The sequence below is a fragment of the Chinchilla lanigera genome, unplaced genomic scaffold (assembly GCF_000276665.1).
Source record: "Chinchilla lanigera isolate Chin_1 unplaced genomic scaffold, ChiLan1.0 scaffold00123, whole genome shotgun sequence".
Classification (NCBI taxonomy): Eukaryota; Metazoa; Chordata; class Mammalia; order Rodentia; family Chinchillidae; genus Chinchilla; species Chinchilla lanigera.
Genome location: NW_004955524.1, coordinates 2,538,262 through 2,562,916, shown reverse-complemented (window position 1 = coordinate 2,562,916; position 24,655 = coordinate 2,538,262). Strand labels below are relative to the sequence as shown.

Sequence of the window (24,655 nt, the reverse complement as noted above, 5' to 3'; positions counted from 1 at the left end):
GCCTGGCCTGGAACGTCTCGGGCGGCAAAGACGGACTCCAGTAAACTCCTGGGTGTGGGCCTCTCCTCCTCCGTGTGTGGTACTGGAGGAGGCGCTGCGGCCGTTCATCGAGCTACAACCCCAGCCAGCCCTTTTTTTTTTGTTGTTCTTTTTTCTCTTTTGAGGCAGGGTTTGGGGTCGACCTTGTGATCCTACTGCCTCAGGCTCCCGGTGTTGGCATGACAGTGCCTGCCGCTATACCTGGCTTGTTTCCCCAGATAGCGAAGCTGTGCTTCTGTCAGTCCCCGCCCCGGTTGTCATTTGCCCAGCTCTGTTTTGTTTTGTTTTGTTTTGTTTTTTGGTTTTTGGTTTTTTGAGACAAGGTCTTGCTATGTAGCCAAGGTTACATGGCAGCTCTGACCCTGAACGCTCGGCTATCCTCCTGCCTCGGCCTCCTGAGAGTGCTGGGATTACACGTGTGCACCACCATACCCGGCCCCAGCTCCATTCTGATTCATGGACAAACTTTTGAAAAGAATGAAGCATGTGGTCCAGTTTTAGGGCATTTGTCTAGTATGCGTGAGCCCTGCAGTTCAATCTCTACTTTTGCCAAGGAAAAAAAAAGAGGAGCTGGATGTAGTGGCGTACACTTGTCATCCCAGCCTCCGGAGAGGCTGAGGCAGGAGGATCTCTGTAAGTTTGAAGCCAGCCTGGATTACGTGGTGAGTTGAAGGCCAGCCCAAACTGCATAGCAAAATCTTGTCTCAAAAAACCCAAAACAGGGCTTGGGATTTAGCTCAGCGGCACAGCACCTGCCTGGCAAGCGCAAGGTCGTGAGTTCGATTCCCGGTACCAGAAAAACAAACAAACAAACAAAAACCAAAAAATAAAACAAACCCAAAATAGAAGAAAAAAAGTTAGAAGACAACTTTAGTCCTCAAAGTCAACTTCCTTGTTTCAGGAGGAAGGTGGTCTGGCCTCTGAGACGTGAGGTGATTTACCTAAGACCAGTGAGTTAGGAACAAAAGCTGATTCTGTCCCGGGCTTTACTGTCACCTCATTCCCTGCCAGGGCTCTGTGTTGTTCTGGTGAGGATTTTCCATCACTCATGCAGCAGACCCTAGTTCACCTCCTGCCAGGGCCGGGCCTGTTGCGCGCTCCGGGGCTCTGGCTGAACCGATCCGGCTGCAGAAGTTTATGTTTTAGTGAGGGAGACGAGCAAGCAATGTGGAGGAAAAGGTGAGGAGATGATTCATAAGCCTGTGTGGCGCGGTCCTGCTCAGTGACTGCGGCCAGGGGAGCCTGTGTGTGCAGGAGCGACACTGACTGGCCAGAAAGGAAGGCAGGGTCCCGCGCCCCATGCAGGGTGCAGGTCAGCGGGCCTGAGGACCCAAGCTGGGAGGGGGCCAGCAGGGCCGGCCAGGCTCTCCAGGGCCCCACCAGGCGTGGGGCTCTAGAGGCTGCAATGCTGAGCCGGGTGCTGCTTTGAAACCCTCCCTTCTCTCGGGCAGCAGGACACGCACTGAGGCCCACCCGCCTCCCGGCCCAGCTCAGCCACTCCTCGCGTGCTTCCCAGTTGGGGTGTGTGTCCTGCTTCGCCCACTCAGCCTTGTCTGGGGGTGCGGTCAGGCCTGAAGTTGCCCCCTTAGCTACTTGGCTTTAGGCCCTGTAATTTAACCCCTCACTGCCCTTGCTCAGTGTCACAGCGCCTCTTCCTTGGAGCCCCCGCTGTCCCTTCTGTGGCTCACGCCAGCCTGACACTTAGAAGCCTCTCTCAGTCACACCCCCAGCCAGGAAGGCGTCTAGATTTCACCTAAAGCAATGTTGTTTACTATGCTGTTTGCCAAGTATAGTTGTTTATGGTCTCTTTTGGTGTGACCATACAAATACACTTTTTTTCTTTGAGATAGGATCTCACTGTGTAGCCCAGGCTGGCCTTCAACTCCTGGTAGTCCTCCCTCCTCAGCCTGCTGTGTGTAGTAATGACAGGCGAGCGCCACCTCGTCGAACGCCAAACATGCGTTAAAATATAAATCTTCTAGCCGGGCATGGTGGCGCATGCCTGTAATCCCAGCATTCAGGAGGCTGAGGCAGGAGGATCCTTTCGAGTTTATTACAAAGTGAGCTCAAGGCCAGCCTGGACTACATAGCAAGACCCTGTCTCAAAAAGACAAAAAAAAAAAGAAAGAAAAGAAAAAATAAATCTTCTTTCTTTTGTCCCTTGAACATGAACTTAGGGTCTTGGTCGTTGTACCACTGAACTACATCCTTAGCCCCTTCATTCTTTCTGTATTAATTTTCAGTATATTACCCAGGCCAGGCTCAGAATTGTGGGCTCAAGCGATCATCCAGCTTTAGCCTCCTGAGTAGCTAGGACTACAATTGTGCACCCCCATGACCAACATTATGCAACAGTAGTTGTTCAGTTTTCTCAAGAGCGCAGCTGTCAACTTTCTTCTGTTCTCTGCCAGAACCTTTCAGCAAAGAATCACAGCCAAGCACAATGATCTATCCGTATAGTTCCAGCTACTCTGTTAGCTGAAACAGAAGGGTTTTCTTGAACCCATGAGTTTGAGGCCACCCTGGGCAATGTAGTGAGACCTTGCTCTTAAAAAAAAAAAAAAAAAAAAAACCAAAGTGGTAGAGCATGCCTATAATCCTAGCATCCTACTCTGGGAGGCTGAGGCGGGAGGATGACAAGTTTGAGCCCAGCCTGGGCAACTTTGGGACCCAGTGAGACCCTGTCTCAAAATAAAAAATGAAAAAAGGGCTAGGGAGGGCGCTCAGCCCAAAGCCCTGGGGTTGATCCCCAGTAAAGAGGGAGCATAAGGACTTCTCTTAGCGGGGGTCTGCTGATTTCTAGTTGTTTTTTTTTTTTTTTTTGGTCTTATTGAGATAGGGTCTGGCTATGCAGTTCAGGCTGGCCTTGAACTCAGTTTGTAGCCCAGGCTGGTCTCAAACTCTCAATGATCCTCCTGCCTCAGCCTCCCAAGTGCTGGGATTACAGGCATGCACCACCATACTTACTCCTGGCCTTGGTTTCTAGTTCTGAAGAGCAAAGGAGTTTACAGTTTCTTTTCAGGGTACCAAGAGTAACAACAACAAAATATTTTTATTTATTTATTTGTTTGTTTGTTTGTACTGAGAATTGAAACCAGGACCTTGTGCTTGCCAGGCAGTCACTGTGCCACTGAGCTATATCCCCAGCCAAACAAAATTTTTTAAAAAGATGAATGGGTTTCAAGTTTTAATGACTGTTTTTTCCTTGATCATTCTCTGCTGTTACTAGATAAGTTTTTCTCTTAAGTTATAAGTACTAAATAAATGAAATTTCTATTAGGCTTTGTAATTAGTACTGTAGTGGTCCCATTTTTCTGTGATTTTGCTGAGTATGAATTATCTGAAATTATGGTCAATCTAAAAAATATTAGATGGAAAATGCCAAAAGTAAATGATTGTTAAGTTTTAGGCTGTGCACATTCTGCTCCTTCCAGAGGGGCGTGAATCATCCTTTGTGCAGCAGCGTATCCATACGCTGTATCCTGCCCACCCAGTCGTCACTTGGTAGCAGGCCCGGCCACCAGCTCTGCCCTCGCAGTGTGCGCTGCCTGTGCATAGTGACCTCTTTGTGGTGGCCTAGCTCGGCCACTGTGCTGTGCTGTTTGCTTGCTTCGTCTCAGGGAGGCACCCTGTCAGCTCCTCACAGCATGGTGGCAGATGTCGAGAGAGAGGCCACATTCAGATAACCTTTTTTGCAGTGTGTTCTTGCAGCCATCCAGTTAGACTGCTTAGCTAGAATCTGTATAAGAGAGAGCATATCTAGGGGTCACTGCTACCCCAGGTTTCATACACCAGTGAGGCTCAGCACGTATGCCTGTGGATAAGAAGCGCCTCGAGGCTTAGGTTATTTGCTGTCTTCTGTGCACGTCGGCTTCCGTCCCTCAGCAGCCTTGTAGGCTATTGGGAAGGAATGGTGACGTACTGTCCCTCACACTTCACCAAGCCTGCAGCCTGAGCAGAGTCACCCCGTAAGCAGTCCCATCAGTGTCAGCCCTTTCCTTGCAGCTTGAGGTCACGCCACGCCGTCAGTGAGGCCAGCCTGTGCGGGCCTGGGTCGGGAGCTCGCTGCTTCACCTGAAAACCTGCCTTTGTTTTCTTGTGTTTTACATTTTTGGTGATATTGGTAATTGAACCCAGGGTAACTGAGCTCCATCCCCAGCACATTTTAAAATTTTAAGACAGGGCCTTGCTAAGTTACCTGGGCTGGGCTTGAACTTGGAGTCCTCCTGCCTCAGCCTCTTAGAATGCCGGGATTACTTTTTTGGGGAGGGGTAAGGACTGAACCCAGGGCCTTCTCATTGAGCTGTGTCTCTGGCTTCTCCTTGTTTTTTGAGATGGGATTTCACCCGGGCTTCGCTCTAACTAGCAGTCTTCTGTATTGGCCTCCCACAGTGCTGGGGTCCAGGTGTGCACTCCACGCCTAGCTATGTGTTTTGTTTTGCTCAGGAACAGCCCTTGAAACCTTCCTTCTTGGGTCATGGTTTTGGCAGTGGTGTGGACGTGGCGTCGGAATTGTTGGCTGCTCTGAGACCCGTGGGAAAATCATTTGTGACGTAAAAGGTGTTACTCTCCACAGAAATCTCCTGGCTAGAGAATTTGCAAAACTGTTTCCGCAGGCTCTGGCAGACCGTGCTCCATGCTGCGTTCCATTACTTTTCTTCTTCCTGTGCGCCTGTTCCTGTATGCCGCCCTCTTGTCTGTGAGGCACCATGGCGTCTGTCTCATTTTCACAGCCCTCAGGCAGACGCACCCATTTCAGACATTTGTACGACTGCTGTGAGACCAAGAGAAGGGAATGCCGGTGCCTCCCTTATTTCCTGTTTTTTAAATGACTTCTCTGGTGCTGGGGACTGGACCTAGAGCCTTGTGTGTGCTAAGTGCCTGCTCGGCCCCGGAGCTCACTCCTAGCCCACTTTTCCTGCCGTTGGTCACGTAGTCCTATTTGTCTTTGGGCCCGAAAAGCTTATCGTTTTCAGATTTTCCTGGTTTGAAACCCACTGAGGGACACTGAGGAATACATGCTGCTTTGGGTTGGAGTGTTTGCTGTAACCCAGACGTTCACTCTTTGAACTGACTGCCAGTGTCTGTACTGATATGTCTGTATTGCTATTCTCTGTGCATTTGGAAGTTTTACTTGTATTTCCTTTTTTTTTTGGAGATAGCGTCTCACTTGGTAATACAGGCTGGCCTTGAAGTCACTGTGGAGCCCAGGTTGGCCTTGAGCTAGCAGTTCAGGCTGGCCTTGAGCTTGCTTTGTAGCCCAGGCTCATTCTGAACTCGCAACGATCCTCCTGCCTCAGCCTCCCAAGTACTGGGACAACAGGCGTGCGCCACCACTCCCGGCTTGGGGCTGCTTTTTCAGGATGGTTTTGCTCGTCTGACTTAGAAAGCAGTGCCAGACTGTAGCGGGCGAGGCTGTTAATCCTGCCTTCCGGTTCAGCTTCAAGCCCAGCGCTGAAGTGCGTGCCTGTCCCTCGTGAGGGCCATGGCGCCAGCGTGAGGCCTTGTCCTCCGGGCTCCTGGCGCACACTCGCCGTGTGGGGGCCTGTGCAGAGGCGGCGTCTGTGGCGCAGGCGTGCAGCATCTTCACGGAGCCAAGGTCTGTGTGGGAGGTGGTGCCCGCAGTGCGTTCCGTTTCTGCCTGGGAGTCTTCGTGCTGCCTCCGGTGCCCTCCGCATGCCGGCCCTGCCATGGCTTTGCAGGGCCTCTGCTTGCCCAGAGGTGCCCCTGCTTCTCTCCCAGCAGCGCCACACTAGGGCCCTGAGTGGGGGCTGAGCGCAGCACCCGGGCATTTTTCAGTTGTGTCCGTCTCAAGTCCACCTCAAGGGAGAAGAAGCTGGAGGTGCTCTTGGCCCTGGACTGAGTCCTCCAGCACCAGGGACGTAGACTGGGGCCCCTCCACCTCTGGCACCTGGTACAATGTTACCACCCTCCCTGCACCCCACAGGCTGCCTGGCACCGAGGGGGCTCTTTGGCTGCTTTCCCATCAAGAGAAATGAGGCGCAAAAAACGGTTTCTTAACGTTACAGGGCAAAAAGGAAATGCGAAGTAGCAGCAGTGTTGGCCAGGGTCCCCTACGTACCTGATGTGCGAGGCGGGTGTATTGTCTCGTGTCAGCTCCGTGTCACTGCCGAGCAACACATCAGCCCATCAGTGTGGCGGAGGAAACGATTGTTCTGCTCCTGGTCTCAGGCCTCAGTCCTTGTGGCTTGGCCTTTGCTTGGGCTGTGGTGAGACTGTGTGTCCATCACGTGCAGGGCAGGAGACCGTTGGCCTTGTGGAGGCCGGGGAGCAAATAAAGAGACCCAGCATCCCCTCCATAGCGCAGCTCCAGTGGCCTAACTTCCTGTCACAAGGCCCCGCCTCTCGTAGGTCCCCCACCTCCCAACATGGCTTGGGACCCAGCCTGTCCCACATGGGCCTTTGGGGGCCAGGCCAGGGGCGAACTGCAGCGGAGTTTGGGTGAAAGTTTGCTGCTAGGAAGGCGAATTCGTAGGTATCAGAGTGGCGAGTATGGGCAGTGGCTGCCCTTCCAGCTCGCAGCCGGCCTTGGCTTCGGGTTTGTGTCCTCACGCAGCCTGGCCAAGGCGGCACTGCTCTTGGTGCCCCCATCAGGAAGCGGTGACAGGCTGGCTACAGGGTGCATACCTATTGTGTTGTATTGTACCCATTGCCCCAGCGCTCAGAAGCCAAGGCAGGAGGATCACAAGTGTGAGTCCAGCCTGGCCAGCTTATCAAGATTCTGTCTCAAAAAAAGAAGAGGCAGAGAGAAGTGACTTGAAAGATGGGGAGACGTCTGATGCTTGGAAATGGGAGCTGTGGGTGTTGAAGGAGTGGGCCACCTGTCCGTGACGGCAACTTTTCTGGTGCTGCAGACAGATGGTTCTCATTGTCTGAGGAGATGAAGCCACTCCTCGCGCCATCCGTGCCTGCCAAGCATCGATTGCGTGGCCGGGGGCACCGCATCAATGCAGGCAGCACACCACCAGGCTGTGGGTGTGTTTGTGGGCCCGAACCCCATGGCCTGCACATGGAGCTACACCCCCAACCCTTTATCTTTATTTTGAGAGTTTCCCTAAGTTGCCCATGCTCAAACTTGCAATCCTCCTGCCTCAGCCTCCCACATGGCTAGGATGACAGGCGCGTACCACCGTACCTGGCTTCAGGCCTTTTCTAATGTCCTCTGTGTGTCCGTAGACCCGGGCATCACATGACAGCAGTTCTGTGGGTGATGCACTGCAGGTCTGACAGCAGTTCCCTGAGATGGGGTTGCCCTGTGGGGGGCACTGCACACATGTGAGGTGGCAGATCAGCGGGGCTGGGCAACCTGCATGGAAGAGCAGTAGGGTTACTGGGCCTGGTGGTGCACACGTCATCTCAGTACTCTGGGAGGCTGGATGACACAGCGAGACCTTTCTCAAAAACGAAAGAGTGCTGGGGTCCAGGCTGGAGGCGGCTCCGTGGTCGGGCGCTCTCCTGGCAGGAATGGGCCTGGGCTCCGGCCTGGATGTCAGAGGGGGAGGACGACTACAGAGCACTGGGGTCTCGCTTCTCCCGAGACCCAGAGTGCCGCTAGCTCATGCAGGACTCCACGCCGAGCCCACTGGCCTAGAACTCACAGCGCTCCTCCTGCCCCGGCCTCCTGCGTGCTGGGAGAGTTGGTATGCCACCACGTCCCCTCGGCACCTGCACTTCTTGGGTCTGACTGAGGAGGCAGCGTGGCCTCAGCCTGGCGCACTGGCCCTCGGCGCCTTGCACCTGCTGTCTGCTGTGCCCTTCCTGACCCCCTTTTCCTGCTCTCGCCTGTGGTGCTATGTCACCGCCCCGTGGCGCAGAGGCCATCAGGCCCTTGGGTCAGTTCCCTCCGCTCCCGGCACCGCCAAGGCTCGGACGGGGTTCTGTGCCATCCGAGGGGCGGCTGAGGTGGTGGGAAATGTGGACCTTGGCTTGGGTCCCTGGGTGGCCCTCAGGTGGCGAGGGTGTGGGGACCGGACGGCGGGCCCTGAGCCTCGGCCACTTGTCTCCGTCTTGCGCCTGGCACCCATGCTCACAGCCTGCTGCCACCACCTGGCCAGCCAGCTCCAAGGACATGGGTTAGGTGTCACCTCGGGAAAGGCCTGACAGCTCCAGCTGTGCCCGCTTCCTGTGTCAGGCCCTGCTGGCCGTCCTTCCTCTGCCTCGCTGACTGGTGGCCCTGCTGTGCGCGGCATGTGGGGGACTCGGCAGCTCCAGGTCACAGCTCTGGTCTTCCCCATCCACACGGGCCGGTGCCAGGTTGCAAGGGCTGAGTCCCGAGTGCCGGCAGGGGATGTGCTGAGCTCCCAGGCACCTCCCCGTGCCCCGCACGTCCGTTGTCCCGGCGCTTTGGGCCAAGTAGCCTGCCCTGCATTTGACAGGGCGACCTATGTATGCCCAGACTGAGCCAGCGACCAGGTGCTGAGCATTTGCCTGAGAATTAATCCTTTTTCCTTCTCTTTCAGTGGTTGATATCGCAGCAAGTATCCTTTCACTGTTGGGAACACCCCTTCTATTTGTTTTGTGGTGCTGAGGCAGGCAGATGGAAACCAGGGCTTGGTACCTGCTGGGTGAATGCTCTGGCACTGGGCTGCCCCCAGCCTGTGCCATCCCCTCGGAGTGGAAGGGGTGTGTTAGAGCGGGCCCGGCCACAGCCCACCTGGGGCGGTGTTGCCCCGCCCAGCCGCCTCTCCCTCCCCGCCACGCCTGCCGCAAGCACAGGGGCTGCAGAGACAGAGGACATGGGGCTTCAGCTCAGCCCCGCTGGATGACCGCCGAGCCGCAGCCCTCTACACTGCCTGCCTTGCAAGTGTGTTCTTCCTTAACTGGACCCCCCCAGATCCCACAGTTTGAAGATGTTAAGTTTGAAGCGGCGAGTCTGTTGTCCGAATTATATTGTCAAGAGGTAAGGACAGACCAAGGGTTGTGAACGCCAGGCCTCTCCCCGTCCCCCTAGCCTGAAGGAAGGTTGAAGAATGGGGCTTGAGCCTGCTGTGGGGGCGCCCACCTGTCATTCCAGCACTCGGGAGGCAGAGGCAGGATGATCGCTGCAAGTTCAGGCCAGCCTGGGCTACATAGTGAGCTCAAGGCCAGCCTGAACTGCATAGCGAGACCCTGTCTCAAAGCCAAAAAACGGAAGATGATTGGGGCTTGCAGGAACCAGGATCCCATCTGCCTTAGGCAGGTCTCGAACCCAGGAGCTCTGATGATCTTGCTGCACTTGCTTAGTGGCTGGGATGGCAGGCTGGCACCACCAACCTCGTTCCCATCTGGCCCTCAGTATTTCTGAGCCCGGAGCTCCCTCGCTAGCCCTAAAATATTCACTGTAGGACTCTGGTTACCAAAACCACTCTGTGAAATGGGCAGTGTTACGTAGAGCCTGCGCGCCTCTTGCCTTGTGGTTACCACTATTTGTTGAGTTTCTGCAGTGCGGGGCCCTTGGGCGTGCACGGCCCCAGCTGTCTCCTTCCTGAGTAGATCATCTCTAGATGATTCCCCTCCCTCACGCAGTGTGGCGCAGTGTCGATGGTCTGTGCTTTGTTGTCTAGGGACTCCTGACGGAGAAGACAGAATTTTTTCTTTCTCTCTTTATGGCAGCACCAGGGGTTGAACCCAGAGCTTTGCACATACTAAGGCCGTCTCGCTAGTACCCAGCCCTCAGATGTTTTTGACCTGTGGCTGCTGGATGGCATGGATGCGGAGCCCAGGGGCTCAGAGGGTTTTCGTGGGTAATCATTTGCTGGCAAGGGCGCAAAGCCCTTTCTTTACCCTGAATGAAAACAGCATGCAAAGTTCATGGAGGTTTGCCTTCCTCAGCTGATTCCTGGTTTCAGTTGCAGCTCAGCATTGCCAGCACGCCCCCCGCCATGAACACTTGTGGCTGGCCACGGTGGCACACACCTATATTTGTGTACTCAGGAGGCTGAGGCAAGAGGGTCACAAATTGAGGGAAGCCTGGGCAAATGAGTGAGACCCTGTCTCAGAATAAATAAGGCCAAGCTCAGTGGTGCACACCTGTAATCCCAGCACTTGGGAGGCTGAGGCGGGGGATCACTGCAAGTTTGAGGCCAGGCGGGGCTACAAAGTGATGTCAAGGCCATCCCAAACTGCACGGTGAGACCCTGTCTCAAAAAGACAAAAAAAAAAAAAAGAAGGGCTCAGGATGCAGCGCCATGATGGAGCGCCTGCCCGGCATGTGCAGGACCTTGGGTTGCATCCCCAGCCTCGCGGTAAAGAAAGGACTCCTGAGGTAGCCTTGGGGCAGCGTGTGCCTCGAGCCGCTGCTCTGGTCTTAGCACTCGGAAGCGGAGACTGGCGTTCATGGGGCCTCGCAAGATTCTTCTGCGTAGTTGGATGAGAAGTTACTTTATTTTATTTTAATTAATTAATTAATTTATTTGTTTTTGGTCTTTTTGAGACAGAGTCTTGGTTTGTAGTCCAGGCTGGCCTGGAGCTCACTTTGTAGCCCAAGCTGGTCTCAAACTCGCAGCGATCCTCCTGCCTCAGCCTCCTGAGTGCTGGGATTACAGGCGTGCGCCACCACGCCTGGCCCAAGAAGTTATTTTAAGAGTGGTACAGAAATTTCCCAGCCACCTGGTCCAATAAAGTTTTTTTTTTCTTTCCCTAAACTGGCAACCCCAAAAAACCCTGTGGTGAGCACAGCCGGGTGAGCCGTGTGGGCCGGCAGCTGTGTGGAGGGGGGCCTTGGCTGCTGGTGCATTTGCCCGAATGTGACGGTTCCTTTCAGAATTCCGTGGACGCAGCAAAGCCACTGCTGCGGAAGGCAATCCAGATCTCACAGCAGACCCCGTACTGGCACTGCCGCCTGCTCTTCCAGCTCGCTGTGAGTACCAGGGCAGCAGCCGAGCTGCCACAGAGTGGGGGGCGCAGCGACCTGCTTCAACCTGCTTCAACCTGCCCACAACCCCCCGCCGCGCTCCTGGCTCGAGCCGAGCAGCCCTGGCTCGGCTGTGCTCTTGGAAGTGGCCTAGCACAGGGGTGATGGGCGGGGTGCTGGGGCTCCTTGGGTCCTGACCTTCCTGGCAGTGCCCTTTGTCCCCTGAGTGTTAGTGTCAAGAGTGTCCCTGCCCGAGCCCCGCTGAGTTCCCTGGGAACTTGACGGATCCGGGGCGCTGTCTGTGGGGCACAGCCTCTCCCAGGGCTCCCAGCGCCCCAGTCTGCAATTGAGGTGCAAGGCCCCTGTGCCGTAGGTCGGGCGGTTGGGCTGCGGTGTCCACATCTTCCTTACTGGGGACAGACACCCTCATGTCCCTGCTTTGGCTCACTGTCCTATCCCCAGCCCAACTTCCCTCCGACCCCCTCTTGCACCCACTATCGGGGTCCACGAGTGCCAAGAGGTCTGGTGGGAGGGGCTCCCAGGGCTTCAGGCCCTGTCCCCCAGCCACGTTGGTCCTCGAGCACATGCTGTCTCCTTTGATCTTCCTGCACACGTGTTTGCCGGCGAAGGAGGAGGCGGCCACACAGAGTCCGTATGGTGTGTGTGTGTGTGTGTGTGTGTGTGTGTGTGTTTGGGGACCCCAAGGTCAAGACTGAGGCCCTGGGTGGGTATTCCTCCCACAGCTGAGCAGGTGCAGGTCTCTGCTCAGGCTCTCGGATTTGAAGTTCTGTTAGCCACTTAGCCAGAAGCCCCACATTACTCCAGGGACGCCCTCATAATTCTGGGATCCCGGCTGGTGACGCAGGAAGCGGTGAGTGGGGCACACTCCAGCACCGTCATCCCAGGCCCACAGGCGTTAACTGCTGCTTCTGCACCATCCGGTTTAGGTGATGTGCACGCAGAGTAGGCGCTTTGCAGCCGAGGAGCTAATGCAGTCACTCAGCTCGCGGCGGCGCCGAGGCGCTTCCCTTGGCAGGTGGGGCGGTGCAGTGAGCCTGCTGCAGCAGCGCAGCCGGGGCAGGTCCTGTCACACCGACCCGAGCGGCAGTAACGGTGTCCACTGTCTCCTTTGCAGCAGCTGCACACGCTTGAGAAGGACCTGGTGTCAGCCTGCGACCTCCTGGGCGTGGGTGCCGAGTACGCCCGGGTGGTGGGGTCCGAGTACACACGGTAGGTGCCGTCCGCTGCGCCCTCCAGTGCTGTAAGTGGAGAGAGTGTGGCCGTCTTCCTCCTGCCCCAAACAGGAGCAGCCTCGTCACGAGAAAAGGTGCCCGCCCTCTCCTTTGCGCCTCGAGGGTCAAAGCTGCAGGGACGCTTTTCCACTGGTTCATGAAATAAATGGCTTCAGTTGCTGCCTGTCTCAAGCTATAAAGATGCCCTAGGATTTTTTTGGCTGCTGCCCTTCCTGGCAGCGTGGGGCATGGGTGGCATTAACACACATGGCAACCTCAGCGTCCACCTGCTGGGGCGCTAAGGAGCTGAACAGAGCAGAAAGAGTGAGCTGGCGTCGGTGAGAAAGAGGGGACATAGGCTGGCGCTGGATGTGAAGCCGTTTAGCCTCTGGATCCTGGTGCCCAGGGTCCCAGTTCAAGAGTCCGTCACAGGTGCTGCTGGACGCCCTCCGCAGGCTTGTCCCTCTGTCCGTGCATAGCGGCTCTCTGTAGCAGACTGGCACCCGGGCTCACAGTGGCCCACACAGGGCCTGCTGGGCTGCACTGAGTAGAGAGGACCTGTCTGGGCTGTGTGTGGAACGTTACTATAGTCGCTGTGTGACAGCTGTAAAACTTCCTTTTATGTGTATATATTTTTTTCTTGTAACATGCAAAAAAGGAGGGCCAAGGGGCTGGGGATGTAGCTCAGCGGCACAGCGCCTGCCTGGCAAGCGCAAGGTCGTAAGTTCGATTCCCGGTACCGGAAACAAACAAACAAACAAACAAAAAAAGGAGAGCCAAGAGAAGGGCAGACCTTGGATTGGACACCTCTGTGACTTCCGGGACCATTAGCACCATGCAGCGCCCCCATGCTGTCCTCTCCCCAGGACGCCACCTGGGTGGGCGGAACCAGCATTTGGCTGCCCTGTCCTAGGATGGTGGCTGTCACCCATCCGCCCAGTGCCTCCACATCCCTGGATCACCTGTGACCTCTGTGTTGCTGCCGGTGGGGCCGGGCCAGGCCTGTGGGGCAGGGGATGTCACACAGCCTCGCAGTGGCCCCTCGAGAAACGACCAGTGATTGTGCATTCCCTCGTGAACATGGGCCAACGTCCTCATGAGGCCCCGGCCTGTGACATCCTGCAGCCTGTGCTGCGCGGTCCAGGACTCCAGCAAGGGCCAGCGCCTGCAGATCCCCAGGCTCAGAGCCTGACCAGCTGCACGGGAACACCCAGCCCACGTTTCCTGTGTGGCATCATAGGGCCCTCAACATGAGGTTGTCTGTCGACTTTGGCAGGTGGCGGCGGGAGGCCTGGCACGTGCAGGCGGGCGCCCTGGAGTACAGGCTGGGAGCCCAGTGTGGCCCCGGGTAAATGTGGCCTTGACCTGCCGGCTGGGACTCCTCACCTCCCCCGTGAAGTGTGGAGGAGGATGCTTGCTTGGTGGGGTCTCCGCCACAGTGCAGGGGACCCTGAGCAGGCTGGCAGGGACGGGGCTGAGTGCTGGCAAAGGCCTGTGGGCCTGGCAGTGACAGCCTTGGTTTGTGGTTCTTGGAAGTGCTAGGTACAGCACCCCGGGCCTCTGCCTGCCGGGAAGTGCTTGCCACGGAGCCGTGCTGCAGCCCTGTGCCAGTGCCTGGGGAGCTTCTGGGCTGCAGGTGGCGGCCACCCTGCCTCCTTCACACCACACTGCTGTTTTCTAAGTGTTCCTTGCTACTACGTGCATCCCATTACCGTTCCTGCTGACGACAGCTGTGTGTACGTTCGAGTGTCACCAGGATGCAGAGGCAGGACAGCCTCCTGAGGGCCGAGTGTAGTAGGGATGCAGCTGCTGATGTCCAGGGCCTTCCCAAGTTCGTCCCATAACCCTGAGGGGGACTCACCCTATTTATGGGTGCTACACTGAGGTGTGTAGGAGCCAGGCCTGCCCCACTGAGATGACATGTAGCATGCCCTCTCTGCCCTGTCTAGAACGTGGCCTTCTGGGCTCGAGACTGCTCTTGCGTGTCTAAGCCATGCAGGAGAGGAAGTATAGACAGGAAAGGACCCACTGGCAGACCCCTAAGTTAAGGCGCTCTTGGTGGGGGTTGTGGATTGTCATCCGCTCGGCCATGCCCCCAGCTCGGCAGGTCTGAGGCGCTGGGGCTGCCAGTTTCCCTGGGAGGCTGCAGCCCAGCGGGCCTGACTCTGCACCTCTCTTTCCAGGGCGCTGTTCCTGCTCAGCAAGGGCATGGTAAGTGCAGGCGGGCGTTGAGGATCCCTGAAGCTGCACACAGCAGGCAGCCCGAAGGAGGCCCCTGCCTGGTGGCGTTTGGCTCTGGGGTGAGGTGGTAGCGAGGTCAGGGCCGCCTGGGTGTGCGTGTGCTCAGCCAAGCCCTGTACCCCGCCCGGCCCAGCTGCTGCTGATGGAGCGCAAGCTGCAGGAGGTGCACCCGCTGCTGACGCTGTGCGGGCAGATCGTGGAGAACTGGCAGGGAAACCCCATCCAGAAGGAGTCCCTGCGTGTCTTCTTCCTGGTGCTGCAGGTCACCCACTACCTGGATGCCGGCCAGGTGCGTGGCACAGGGCTGCGGGTGTCACGGGGCAGTCCCCCACCACTGTCCCTTCCCATGGCAGCTCCCTGCCACACGCAGCCCCGTGCTGCTCTGGCACGTGCCTGGCACCGTTGTGGCTCATGGGCCCCCAGGCAGGCAGAGAGCGCTCAGGACAGGGCCTGTCTCCAGCCTGGTCCCGCTTCTGTCTGTGCAGTGACGTGTGCCCTCAGACGCCTCACCCGGCCAGGTGGAAGCCTCCCGGGCGGGCCGGGAGGCCGTGGGGCAGGTGCTCGCCCAGGGTCTCGCTGGGGCTTGTGCGCTGTCGTCCACTAGAGCGTCCCCCACATGCCCTGTGCCCTTCCCAGCTGTGGCCCCGCTTGGTGACCCCGTGCCCCTCCGCTTTTCACCAGTGGAGGCTGCCCTGTCTCCTCAGCCCACCCGGGGTGATCACCTGTGGGGCTTCTCCAGGGTGCTGGAAGCTGCAGGTAGAGCCTGACGGCCAGGGTGCCTGCGTCTCCTCGATGCCCCGGCCCTCCGTGCCCCGCGGGCTTCCTGGCTGCGCAGCAGGCTGAGGCCGGTTTTCGGAGACGTCTGGGCTCGGGCTTGGGCTCGGGTCAGACGGACAGGCAGTAGGAGCCGAGATCCCCTCAGGGCCCCCGGCACGGCGGCTAGTTCCCACCCAGGGCCCCCCCAGCCCCTTCCTCCCTGCATCTCTGGGCAGCACCGTGCTTCTGGTGCGGGCCTTGCGCCCAGCGCTGGAGGAATCAGCGCCCCATGGGATGAGAGCCCGTGAGCTGGGCGAGGCCCTGCAGGCCGGGAGGCGGCCGCAGCGCGGTGTGCTCAGCCTGAGCCGTGCACAGGTGAAGAGCGTGAAGCCCTGCCTGAAGCAGCTGCAGCAGTGCATCCAGACCATCTCCACGCTGCACGACGACGAGATCCTACCCAGCAACCCCGCCGACCTCTTCCACTGGCTGCCCAAGGAGCACATGTGCGTGCTCGTCTACCTGGTGAGTCCTCGGGCCGGGCCCAGGCGGGGAGAGGGCCCCCGCCCAGCTGACTGCCGCCCGCTCCCTCGCCAGGTGACCGTGATGCACTCCATGCAGGCCGGCTACCTGGAGAAGGCACAGAAGTACACGGACAAGGCGCTCATGCAGCTGGAGAAGCTGAAGAGTGAGTGTGCTGCACGCTCGCGGTGCCCCCCAGTGGACGGCAGCCTGCAGTGCCTGTGTCCTCAGCCTGCTCCAGCCGCTGGGACCAGTGTGAGGGCAGGGCAGGCCTGGCCTGGGCCGCGGGCCTTGGCCCCACTTCCTTTGGCCTCTGCTCGTACACAACCCATGTGGGTTGCAGTGCCCTGCTTGACGCCTGCTAGGACAGGGGAGTGTGCTCTGCCAAGGCAGTTGTGGCGGCTTTTGCCAACTTAGTGATGTTGTAATGTGGACACGCCCAGGCTCAGACTGGCAGAACTCAGCTCTTGGCCAAGCTGGGTGCAGTCCTGCACACCTGTAACCAACACCTAGGAGGCTGAGCCAGGAGGAATTCTGAGTTTGAACCCAGCCTGAGCAACTCAGCAAGGTCCTGTCTTCAAAAAGATGGACTCAGCCCTGGCCACGGGGCAGATCCTTTGGAGGTCATGGCTTCCTTGCACGTTTACTTGTCCATTAGTCCTCCAGGACCAGGCACTTTTGTCTGGCTATGTGTCCCTTTGACGTGTGCGTCTGCCCCCTGTTCCCTGAGCGCTGCTGGAGAAGCAGTCAGCAGAACCCTTAGGAGCACAGGCTCCTGCTCTGGCGTGCACCTGCATCCAGCATGAGGACAGCCCTGTCCCAGGCCCCTGGGGTGAGGGCAGCTCCAGCACTGCTAGAAGCCCTGTGTGCAAAATGCTCCTTAACAGTTGGGGACGGGGTTGACTGTGAAAAGCGTTCCTCTAGGAATCTCCTTTCTGCAAGCCAGGGTCTCACTGTGTAGCTCAGGCCAGCCTAGATTCCTGAGTTCAGGCAATCCTCCTCCCTCAGCCTCCTGAATAGCCTGGACTACAGACTTACCCTGGCCCGCCTGGCGTAAAGTTGCCTCTCTTGAGGGACTGGGGGTTGGGGAAGGGAGTCAGACTCTAGCGTGTGCCAAGCGCAGGCCTTCCACAGAGCTGCGTCCCTCCCAGGACTTCTCCCACGTGAGCTCTGGCAGTCCGGGCTGGTGTGGCAGGCAGCAGGGCCGGCTCGGGTCTCCATGTGCCTGCCTGCTCATGCCTGGCTCCCTCCCGCAGTGCTGGACTGCAGCCCCATCCTGTCATCCTTCCAAGTGATCCTGCTGGAGCACATCATCATGTGCCGGCTCGTCACGGGCCACAAGGCCACTGCGCTGCAGGAGGTAGGTGGGTGGGAAGGCCCCGGCCAGGGCGGGGGCAGCTGGGTCTCAGAGCCTTGGGGGAGGGCATCCTGCAGCATCATCTCAGTCACTCGGTGGCTCCTCATCCTGCATGCTACGACAGATCAGGGATCTGACGCAAAGACCCAAGACCCAGCACCCCATCCATCCCGGCTCGTCACCCTAGAAGGATGCACGAGGGGACGGAGGGGAAGGCGGGTCACTCCAGCTTCCCTGGGCCGCCCTCCAGGATTTGGGCCCAGTTTGGGCGGGCGGCAGCCCCCTGAGCATACTGCCAGCTGTGGGCCCACGTTACCCATGACCCGCTCTTTCCCTACAGATCTCCCAGGTCTGCCAGCTGTGCCAGCAGTCGCCCCGGCTCTTCTCCAACCACGCCGCACAGCTGCACACACTGCTGGTGAGCGCGCCTGCCCGTGGCCATGAGGAGCCCCATAACCCAAGCCTCAGGGTTCAGAGCACCCCCTGGGGAGTGACCTGTCACCCAGCGCCCAGGCAGGATCTGAAGTGTTCCCAGCGGGCTCCACTCGGCCGCCATCTGGGGTCGCACGTTGTTTAGTCCTGGGAGTCAGGAGTGATCTAGTGCCAGGATACAGTAGTCAGCAGAGCCGCTTGTCCTGCTGTCTGGGTGCAGCTGCCTGTGTCCCCGAGACACTGTGTAACAGCTCCTCTCCCCCTAGGGCCTGTACTGCGTCTCCGTCAACTGCATGGACAACGCGGAAGCCCAGTTCACCACAGCCCTGCGGGTACGGTGCCGCTGCCTCCTTCCGGGCCTGGGCCGTGATGACGGTGCTAAGTGAGCCGCGCAGAGTGGTGGTCTGCGCCAGCCCTGGCCAGCAGCTGGGTGCTTTCGTGGGCTCAGTGATGGCTGGGGCCGGGGCCTTCTGGCTAGTGCGCACGCCCTGAGGGCAGCCGTGGGGCCCCTTGCTCACTTCGAGAGCCTGAGGCGCCTCATGGCCTAGCTCACCCTGGCTGCCCTGAAGCGGTGCCCCGTGAATGGCAAGTGGCTGGGGTATGGGGCTCGCTGCCTGACCAGCATGGGCCCTGTGCAGGCTATGGGCAGAGGGGCGTGCCTGGCTTCAGGGAGGGGCTGCATTTAAGGGGTCACATTCTGCTGGGCCCTGGAAGGAGGCTGGCACCGAATGGTACAGTCATACCCAGCAAGGCCCAGGGTCCTGTTCTGCTGCTTGCTGGCACCACACTGTTTGCCTCTCCCAGCCTTGACATCCCCCCAGGAAGAGGAGTCCCGTGACCCCTTCCTCCAGAGGAGCCCTTGGCGGAAGCTTCCCGAGGGAGCTCAGGGCTTGGGTGCAGCCGCTGGGGCTGTCCTTGCGTGCTGTCTTCACAGCACTCTCTGGGTGCCGTGCTCCTGCCGCAGGAGTCCGGGCATACAGAGCTCACTCCATTTCCAAGCCACTGCTTCTGCCCTGGTCTGTTCCCGCTGCTCCCTGCGGCCTTACCAGGCTGCCCTCTGTCTCACCGTCTGCACCCCGATTCTGTAGCTGGATGCCCCTGCAGGGAGCCCTCCCACTGGCCGGCAGGAGTGGTGCAGCTGGGACAAAAGCACAAGGCCCCCACCCGTCCCCACACACTTGCCCCTCCTGCAGTCCCACGTGCATGCCTGCAGTGCCCTGGCCTGGTGTGACAGGGAGTTGGGGCAGGGCTCCCCCTCATCCCATGGCATTTGCCCATCCTGTGAGTGGGGTGAGCACTAGCCTAGTGTCCACAAGCTCCTGGGTCCTCAGTACTGGGACAGAAAGAAGCGGGGGCCGCTATCTGTCCACCTTGAGACCAGCAGCATTCGTGACCCCCAACCCGGCTTCACGTACCCTGGGCCTCTTGGGCCACCACATCAGTGCACCCCAGTGTCCTGGAGGCTGCGGGCCGTGCTGCGGAGGGAGAAGCCCTGGGTCTCTTGCAAGCTGTGGAGAGGGATCCCGGTGGCTAGCTTTCCCCCACGGTGCCTAAGCGTCTCATGAGGTAGCTGACGGCTGTGGGACACACCTGGTAGGTGTGTGGCGTGGGTCGGGTGGTGCAGTGTCTGACCCAGCAGAGACAGCTGCTGCATAGGCCCCGTGCTGCGGGCAGCAAGGGGCCCCGGAGAGACATGGCCGAGCCTGGCCAGCCCTGATGCCTGGCTCCCTTGCAGCTCACCAACCATCAGGAGCTGTGGGCCTTCATCGTGACCAACCTGGCGAGTGTGTATATCCGGGAAGGAAATAGGCACCAAGAGGTAGTAGGTGACATGCTTCATGTTCGGTATCCTTTCTCCTGCGGGCCGGGCCCGGGCTGACCTGGGTGCTGGGTGGTGCAGATAAGCTGGGTGCAGGAAGCAGCTGGCAGGGCTGTCCAGGGCCACAGGCTCCTCCTGGTCCGTCCATCATCCTCACGGAGATGTGGCGCGGCGCTCAGGGCTGCCTCCGCCGGTGCCTGCCCTCGCGGGCGGGGCGGGGCCCTAACTGGCCTTCTCCCTCGCGCAGCTGTACAGCCTGCTGGAGCGGATAAACCCGGACCACAGCTTCCCCGTCAGGTGAGCAGCGCGGGCCCTCACAGGCGCCCCCTTGGCCTGTCCTTGTGGACTGCCTGCCCAGAGGCCGCAGAGACCCCTCCTGCCCCCGGGCCCCACATCCACTGGTGACGGGAGACTCCCCTCTCCCCGCAGCTCACACTGCCTGCGCGCAGCCGCCTTCTACGTGCGCGGCCTCTTTTCCTTCTTCCAGGGCCGCTACAACGAGGCCAAGTGAGTGTGGCAGAGGGGTGGGTGAGCGGGTCCTGGGTGCCCTCTCGGTGCCCCAGCTGGGGCCCGGCCGCCCCTGTCCGTGGCCTGCGGGGTGCCAGTGACCCTGTGCCCTGGCCAGGCGGTTCCTGCGGGAGACACTGAAGATGTCCAATGCGGAGGACCTGAACCGGCTCACCGCCTGTTCCCTCGTGCTCCTGGGCCACATCTTCTACGTGCTGGGCAACCACAGGGTGAGTGCCGGGCCGCCCTGGGCCTTCAGGTCCCGGGCCCAAGACTGGCTCCCCACCCGCTCCCAGGGCTCAGAGTGCTGAGCTGTCAGCATTTTCAGATGAGCTTGCTTGCCTATGTATCAATCGATTGATCAATTTATTTATTTATTCACTTTTTTGTGGTACCAGGGATTGAGCCCAGGAGCTTGCGCTTGCCAGGCAGGCACTTAGGCACTTGTGCCACTGAGCTATAATCCCCAGCCCCCTGATGATGAGCTTTTTAAAAGATAATTCCCACCAGGTTTGGTGGTGCTTTCCTCTAATCCCAGCAACACAGGAGGCTGAGGCAGGAGGATCACAAGTTCAAAGCCAGCCTGGACAACTTAGCAAGACCTTATCTCAAAGTAGAAAAGGGGGTGGAGGTGTAGCCCTGTGGATCCACTCCCCAGGGCCACCAAGAGAAAGTATGGAGGAGCAGCGGCGGCGGGAGCTGCCTGTTGTCCACGCCGAGCCCCCTGTGGCCCATTCCCCTTCCCCACACGGTGCGCTCGCGGGGCTCCTGAGGTTTTGGACCCTGCCTTCATGCCACTGTGCTGGGAACTTTTTTTTTTAATTTCAGTGGGTTTTTTCTTTGGGGTTTTATTTTTGTGTTGAAACAGGGTCCACCCTGGGCTTGAACTTTGATCTTCTTGTCTCAGCGTCTGTGAGTTCTGAGCTTAGGTACCACTGCACCCGGCATGCGGCGCACATTCTGAGCTGCGCCTGCTCGGTAGCTGGCCGCCGTTCCCGAGGTCAGGACAGCCACTGTGGGGTGCACGTCTTAGTCTGTGGGCTCTCAGGCCGCAGCCCCACGGCTCCCTCAGTGTGCTCCCGAGAGGCCTGATGCGTCCCCTCCCCGCACGGTGCAACGCGTCTTCAGAGTCTCCTGCAGCTGGACCTGCTGGGCGGCGGCCTGAACCCAGGATGGGGACGTCCCCACCCGAGCGAGAGCGCGCTCCACTCCTAGAAAGTTCCTCCCCCGCTCTGCGGCCTCGGCGCGCAGCGGGGCAGCCTGGCCCCCCCAGAGAGGCGTGGGGGCCTCCGTGTCTGGCACAGGCCCGGCCGGCCATGGCGCCCACGTGGCTCTTGGGACCGGGGCTGGGTGACCTTGTTTGCCAGGTGGGGGCTTCACCGCATGCCTGCCTGTGTGGCCGGGGTGGAGGTCCAGGGAAGTGCCAGCTGGACTGACCCTGGCAGAGGGCAGGTGAGGACAGTGAGCCGGGGCCCCGCAGTGGCACCACAGTGGTCAGAGCACAGTGCCAGCCAGAGGCGCGCATGAGGCCCTGCCCAAAACCTTCCCGGCTCTCACACCCACCGCCGCTGCCACTGGCTCTCAGGATACCACCAGGTCCTGCAGGCCCTCAAAACTGCGGCCACGCACAGGGCGTTGGGGCACTGGCCTGAGGCTGGGGGAGGCCGGCATGCCAGAGGCCCCAAGGGGAGCAGCCTTTCTGGCTGCTGGATGTCCTGGAGTTTAAGGCTCAGATGAAGCCTGGAACCCCGGAGGTCCTGCCCACAGTGCAGCTGGGTGCGGCTGGGGCTGGAGTGGGGCTTTTGTTCCTGTTAGGTGGGGCTGGCAGGCGCCCTGGGTGTGGTGTTCGAGGCTTTGCGGGTCTCAGGTGCATGTTGCGTCCCTGGGCTTCAGGACGCTGTGGCCTGGACCCTATCTTGGCCTGAGTAGCAGCCGCGCAACCAGTCATTGTGCTGTGGCCCTGTCCTTAGGACCCACCCACCCCAGGGGTGGCCACAGGTCCACAGCAGCCTCCCAGCTTCCACAGAGCCAGCTCATGCAGGCAGCTGGCTGCCTCCCTTGCCCACACAGCCCCGGCACTGGGACGCAGAGTTTCTGGCTGGCCTGGGCTGGGTTTGGAGCTGGCTGCTTTCCACACCGTTGCCTGCGGTGCAGAACACACAGGCCCTGGCCGCTCTGACCTGCTGTGTGAGGAATATGCGTAGCACCCAGAGCCAGGCCTTTTGCCTCTGCCACGGCAGGCAGGCAGCACTTCAGGGAGGGCAGTTTGTGTTTGTTTGGTTGGGTATTTTTGTTTGTTTGTTTTTTGGTTTATTGAGACAGGGTCTTGATCTGTAGTGCAGGCTGGCCTTGAACTTACTATGTAGCCTAGGCTGGCCTTAAACTCATGATGATTTTCTTGCCTCAGCCTCGTAAGTGCTGGGATTCCAGGCAGGTGCCACCGTGCTTGGCTGCCTGTTTATGGGACAGGGTCTCACTGTGCGGTTCAAGCTGGCTTTGAGTTCCTTTGTAGCCCAGGATGCCCTTGAACTCAGCTGTCCTCCTGCCTCAGCCTCCCAAGTGCAGAGATGACAGGCATGCGCCTGGAGGAGGCCTTTGTAGGTGGGTTCTGAGGGGTAGGAGTGTCGCCCCACTTCCTGCCCTGGCCCCTCAGTGCCCTGCTACTCTGGTCGGCAGGAGAGTAACAACATGGTGGTGCCTGCCATGCAGCTGGCCAGCAAGATCCCTGACATGTCGGTGCAGCTCTGGTCATCGGCTCTGCTGAGAGGTGCGTGCGGGGCTGCTGCCCACCCTGGGGACAGTTGGCCTGGGCCTCTGTGGACCTGGCCCCAGCCCATCCCACCTCCCGCGGCCTACAAGGAGTCCAAAGGCCAAGGCTGCTGGCCTGGCGCTCGTCCTTGGCCGCCTCCCCTTGGGGTGCAGCGGTCCCTGTGGGATCGGGGGGGGGGCGTCACAGGTGCAGGGCAGTGTGGCTGCAGCTGCTTCCCATGCACACGGTGAGACTGAGGCCAGCCGGGACAGGGGCCCGACGGGGTGGGCACCAGGGCCCAGGGCTGGTGCGGAGCACATTGTCCTTGTCCCACCTGTGAGCTTGCTGGCACGTAGCCCTGCCGTCCAAGGCGGGGCGGTCTGTGACTACATCCTGCCCTCAGACCTGAACAAGGCCTGTGGCAACGCCATCGACGCCCACGAGGCTGCCCAGATGCACCAGAATTTCTCGCAGCAGCTTCTCCAGGACCACATTGAGGCCTGCAGCCTCCCGGAGCACAACCTCATCACGGTGCGGCCTGGGGCCGGGGTGGGTAGAGGGCGGGTGCCTGGTCCCCAGCCTCCCCACCCGGGGGCCTGTCCTCACCGTGCCCTCTCCCCACAGTGGACGGACGGCCCACCCCCCGTGCAGTTCCAGGCACAGAACGGGCCCAACACCAGCCTGGCCAGCCTGCTGTGAGCCGTGTCCCGACTCCGCCAGACACCGGGTGTGCTTCTGCTGTCCCGGCACGGGGCGTCCCATCCTCGGCCCTGCCCAGCGTGTCCGGCTTCTGTGTCCTGTCCTCCAAAGGGTGCTGCCCAGTCACGCCTCGCACCAGACCCTGGTCCTGAGGCTGCAGGCAGGACCCAGGGCCGCATCTAGGGCCACCCTCTAAAGGACCACAGCTGCCTGGCCAGTCCCTGACCGCAGCTTCCAAGTACCTTGACTGGAGTCGCCATCCCGCCGTGGGGGCGCATGTGTGCGTGTGGGTGTGCGCGTGGAGCTGTGGCCCGTGCTGAGCCGTGGCGTCCCTAAGAGGCCAGGCGCAGAGGGAGGAGGGCCCTGCCTGTCCTTGCAACCGTGAGCCTGGAGGGAAGGGCTGCCCTGGGGAGCGGGCAGCGTCGCGCCCGGCCGTCTCAGGAGCAAGACAGTGCCAGCTGCCGCGTCTGTGGGGACAGCGGCTCGGCCGAGCCTTCCTGAGCTCCCTGACAGCAGCGCTCGGCTTGGGCTCCTCTTGGCCTCTTGGGAGGTGCTGTGTGCTGACCGCAGCACTGCGTGCGGCAGCTGCCGCCCTGGAGCCTCTGCTGCTGCGTGGGGTCAGCGCCTCGGGGCTGGGGTCCCCATCCCCCCCGCCGCGCCCTGGCAGAGCTGCCCCAGTGTGAGGAGCCTGGGCCCCACCTGTGTCTCCGAGACCCCCACCACCCATCCCCTCCGGCCCCGTGATCCCGCCGTCTCGTCGCCATCGTGTCCGGCCTATTTATTGAAGCCTGTCCGCTTGCTGGTGCCCTGTGTGTGGAGCCCTGGGGATTTGTACCTCAGGCTCGGTGCCCCTCCGCCCTGCCTGTGTGCGAGTCTCGTTTGCGATTTACAGCCCAGCTGCGCGGCATTCAGTGTTCCTGGTGTGTCCCAGTAGCCAAGTTGTGTGCGTGTGCACACCCCACCCCCAGCCGCCCTCCGCCTCACACTCCGCCCCTCCTCCAAGAGGAGGTTTGAGATCTCGAGACCAGAGTCACCACCGCCAGGGCCTGGTGACCGGACTGTCACCGCCCGAAGGCCCTGCACGCACTGTTGGATCAGCAGCCTCGAGTGGGGCGTGGAGTCTTTTAATGGTTTGTACTGTTTTATTAGCAGCCTGTAACTTCCCAGCGGTGCTTTTAATCAGGAATGAATTGTAAATATAAGACCTGTTCAGAGATAACCGTAGAGTGTAGCTTCCTGTTTGTGCATCTTTTTCTGGATATTCTAAGGAAAGTAATGGACAGGACCCAGCCCTTACCTGGCTTCGTCTCGTCTGCCCCTCCAGCATCCCAGAGGCGGGCTCACCTGCACAGCTGTTAGAGCCTACTCATGGCAGGCAACCCCTGCATCATCCCAGCTGCTCAGAAGGCTGAGGTGGGAAGGTCTCAAGACCAGCCTGGGCAACTTTCAAGGC

General features: G+C 59.7%; 1 protein-coding gene across 4 annotated transcripts in view; it reads left to right on the top strand.

The window, feature by feature from the left end:
- Positions 1–23,294, top strand: part of Mau2 (MAU2 sister chromatid cohesion factor) — a 24,005-nt gene extending 711 nt beyond the window's left edge. Inside the window, exons 2-19 of one of the 4 annotated variants that reach the window (XM_013507282.1) lie at positions 8,520–8,537; positions 8,894–8,959; positions 10,802–10,897; positions 12,027–12,121; positions 14,307–14,334; positions 14,498–14,653; positions 15,496–15,642; positions 15,739–15,805; positions 16,896–16,999; positions 17,337–17,414; positions 17,695–17,760; positions 19,164–19,250; positions 19,495–19,544; positions 19,677–19,754; positions 19,873–19,984; positions 22,431–22,521; positions 22,907–23,034; positions 23,128–23,294. In XM_013507282.1, coding sequence (XP_013362736.1) covers positions 8,520–8,537; positions 8,894–8,959; positions 10,802–10,897; positions 12,027–12,121; positions 14,307–14,334; positions 14,498–14,653; positions 15,496–15,642; positions 15,739–15,805; positions 16,896–16,999; positions 17,337–17,414; positions 17,695–17,760; positions 19,164–19,250; positions 19,495–19,544; positions 19,677–19,754; positions 19,873–19,984; positions 22,431–22,521; positions 22,907–23,034; positions 23,128–23,202 — 1,542 coding nt within the window. In that variant the 3' untranslated portion in view covers positions 23,203–23,294. Of the gene's footprint in view, positions 1–8,519; positions 8,538–8,893; positions 8,960–10,801; positions 10,898–12,026; positions 12,122–14,306; positions 14,335–14,497; positions 14,654–15,495; positions 15,643–15,714; positions 15,806–16,895; positions 17,000–17,336; positions 17,415–17,694; positions 17,761–19,163; positions 19,255–19,494; positions 19,545–19,676; positions 19,755–19,872; positions 19,985–22,430; positions 22,522–22,906; positions 23,035–23,127 lie in introns of those variants that run through there. The other 3 variants (XM_005409628.2, XM_005409627.2, XM_013507283.1) reach the window with 3 other exon arrangements.
- The last annotated feature ends 1,361 nt before the right edge of the window (positions 23,295–24,655 follow it).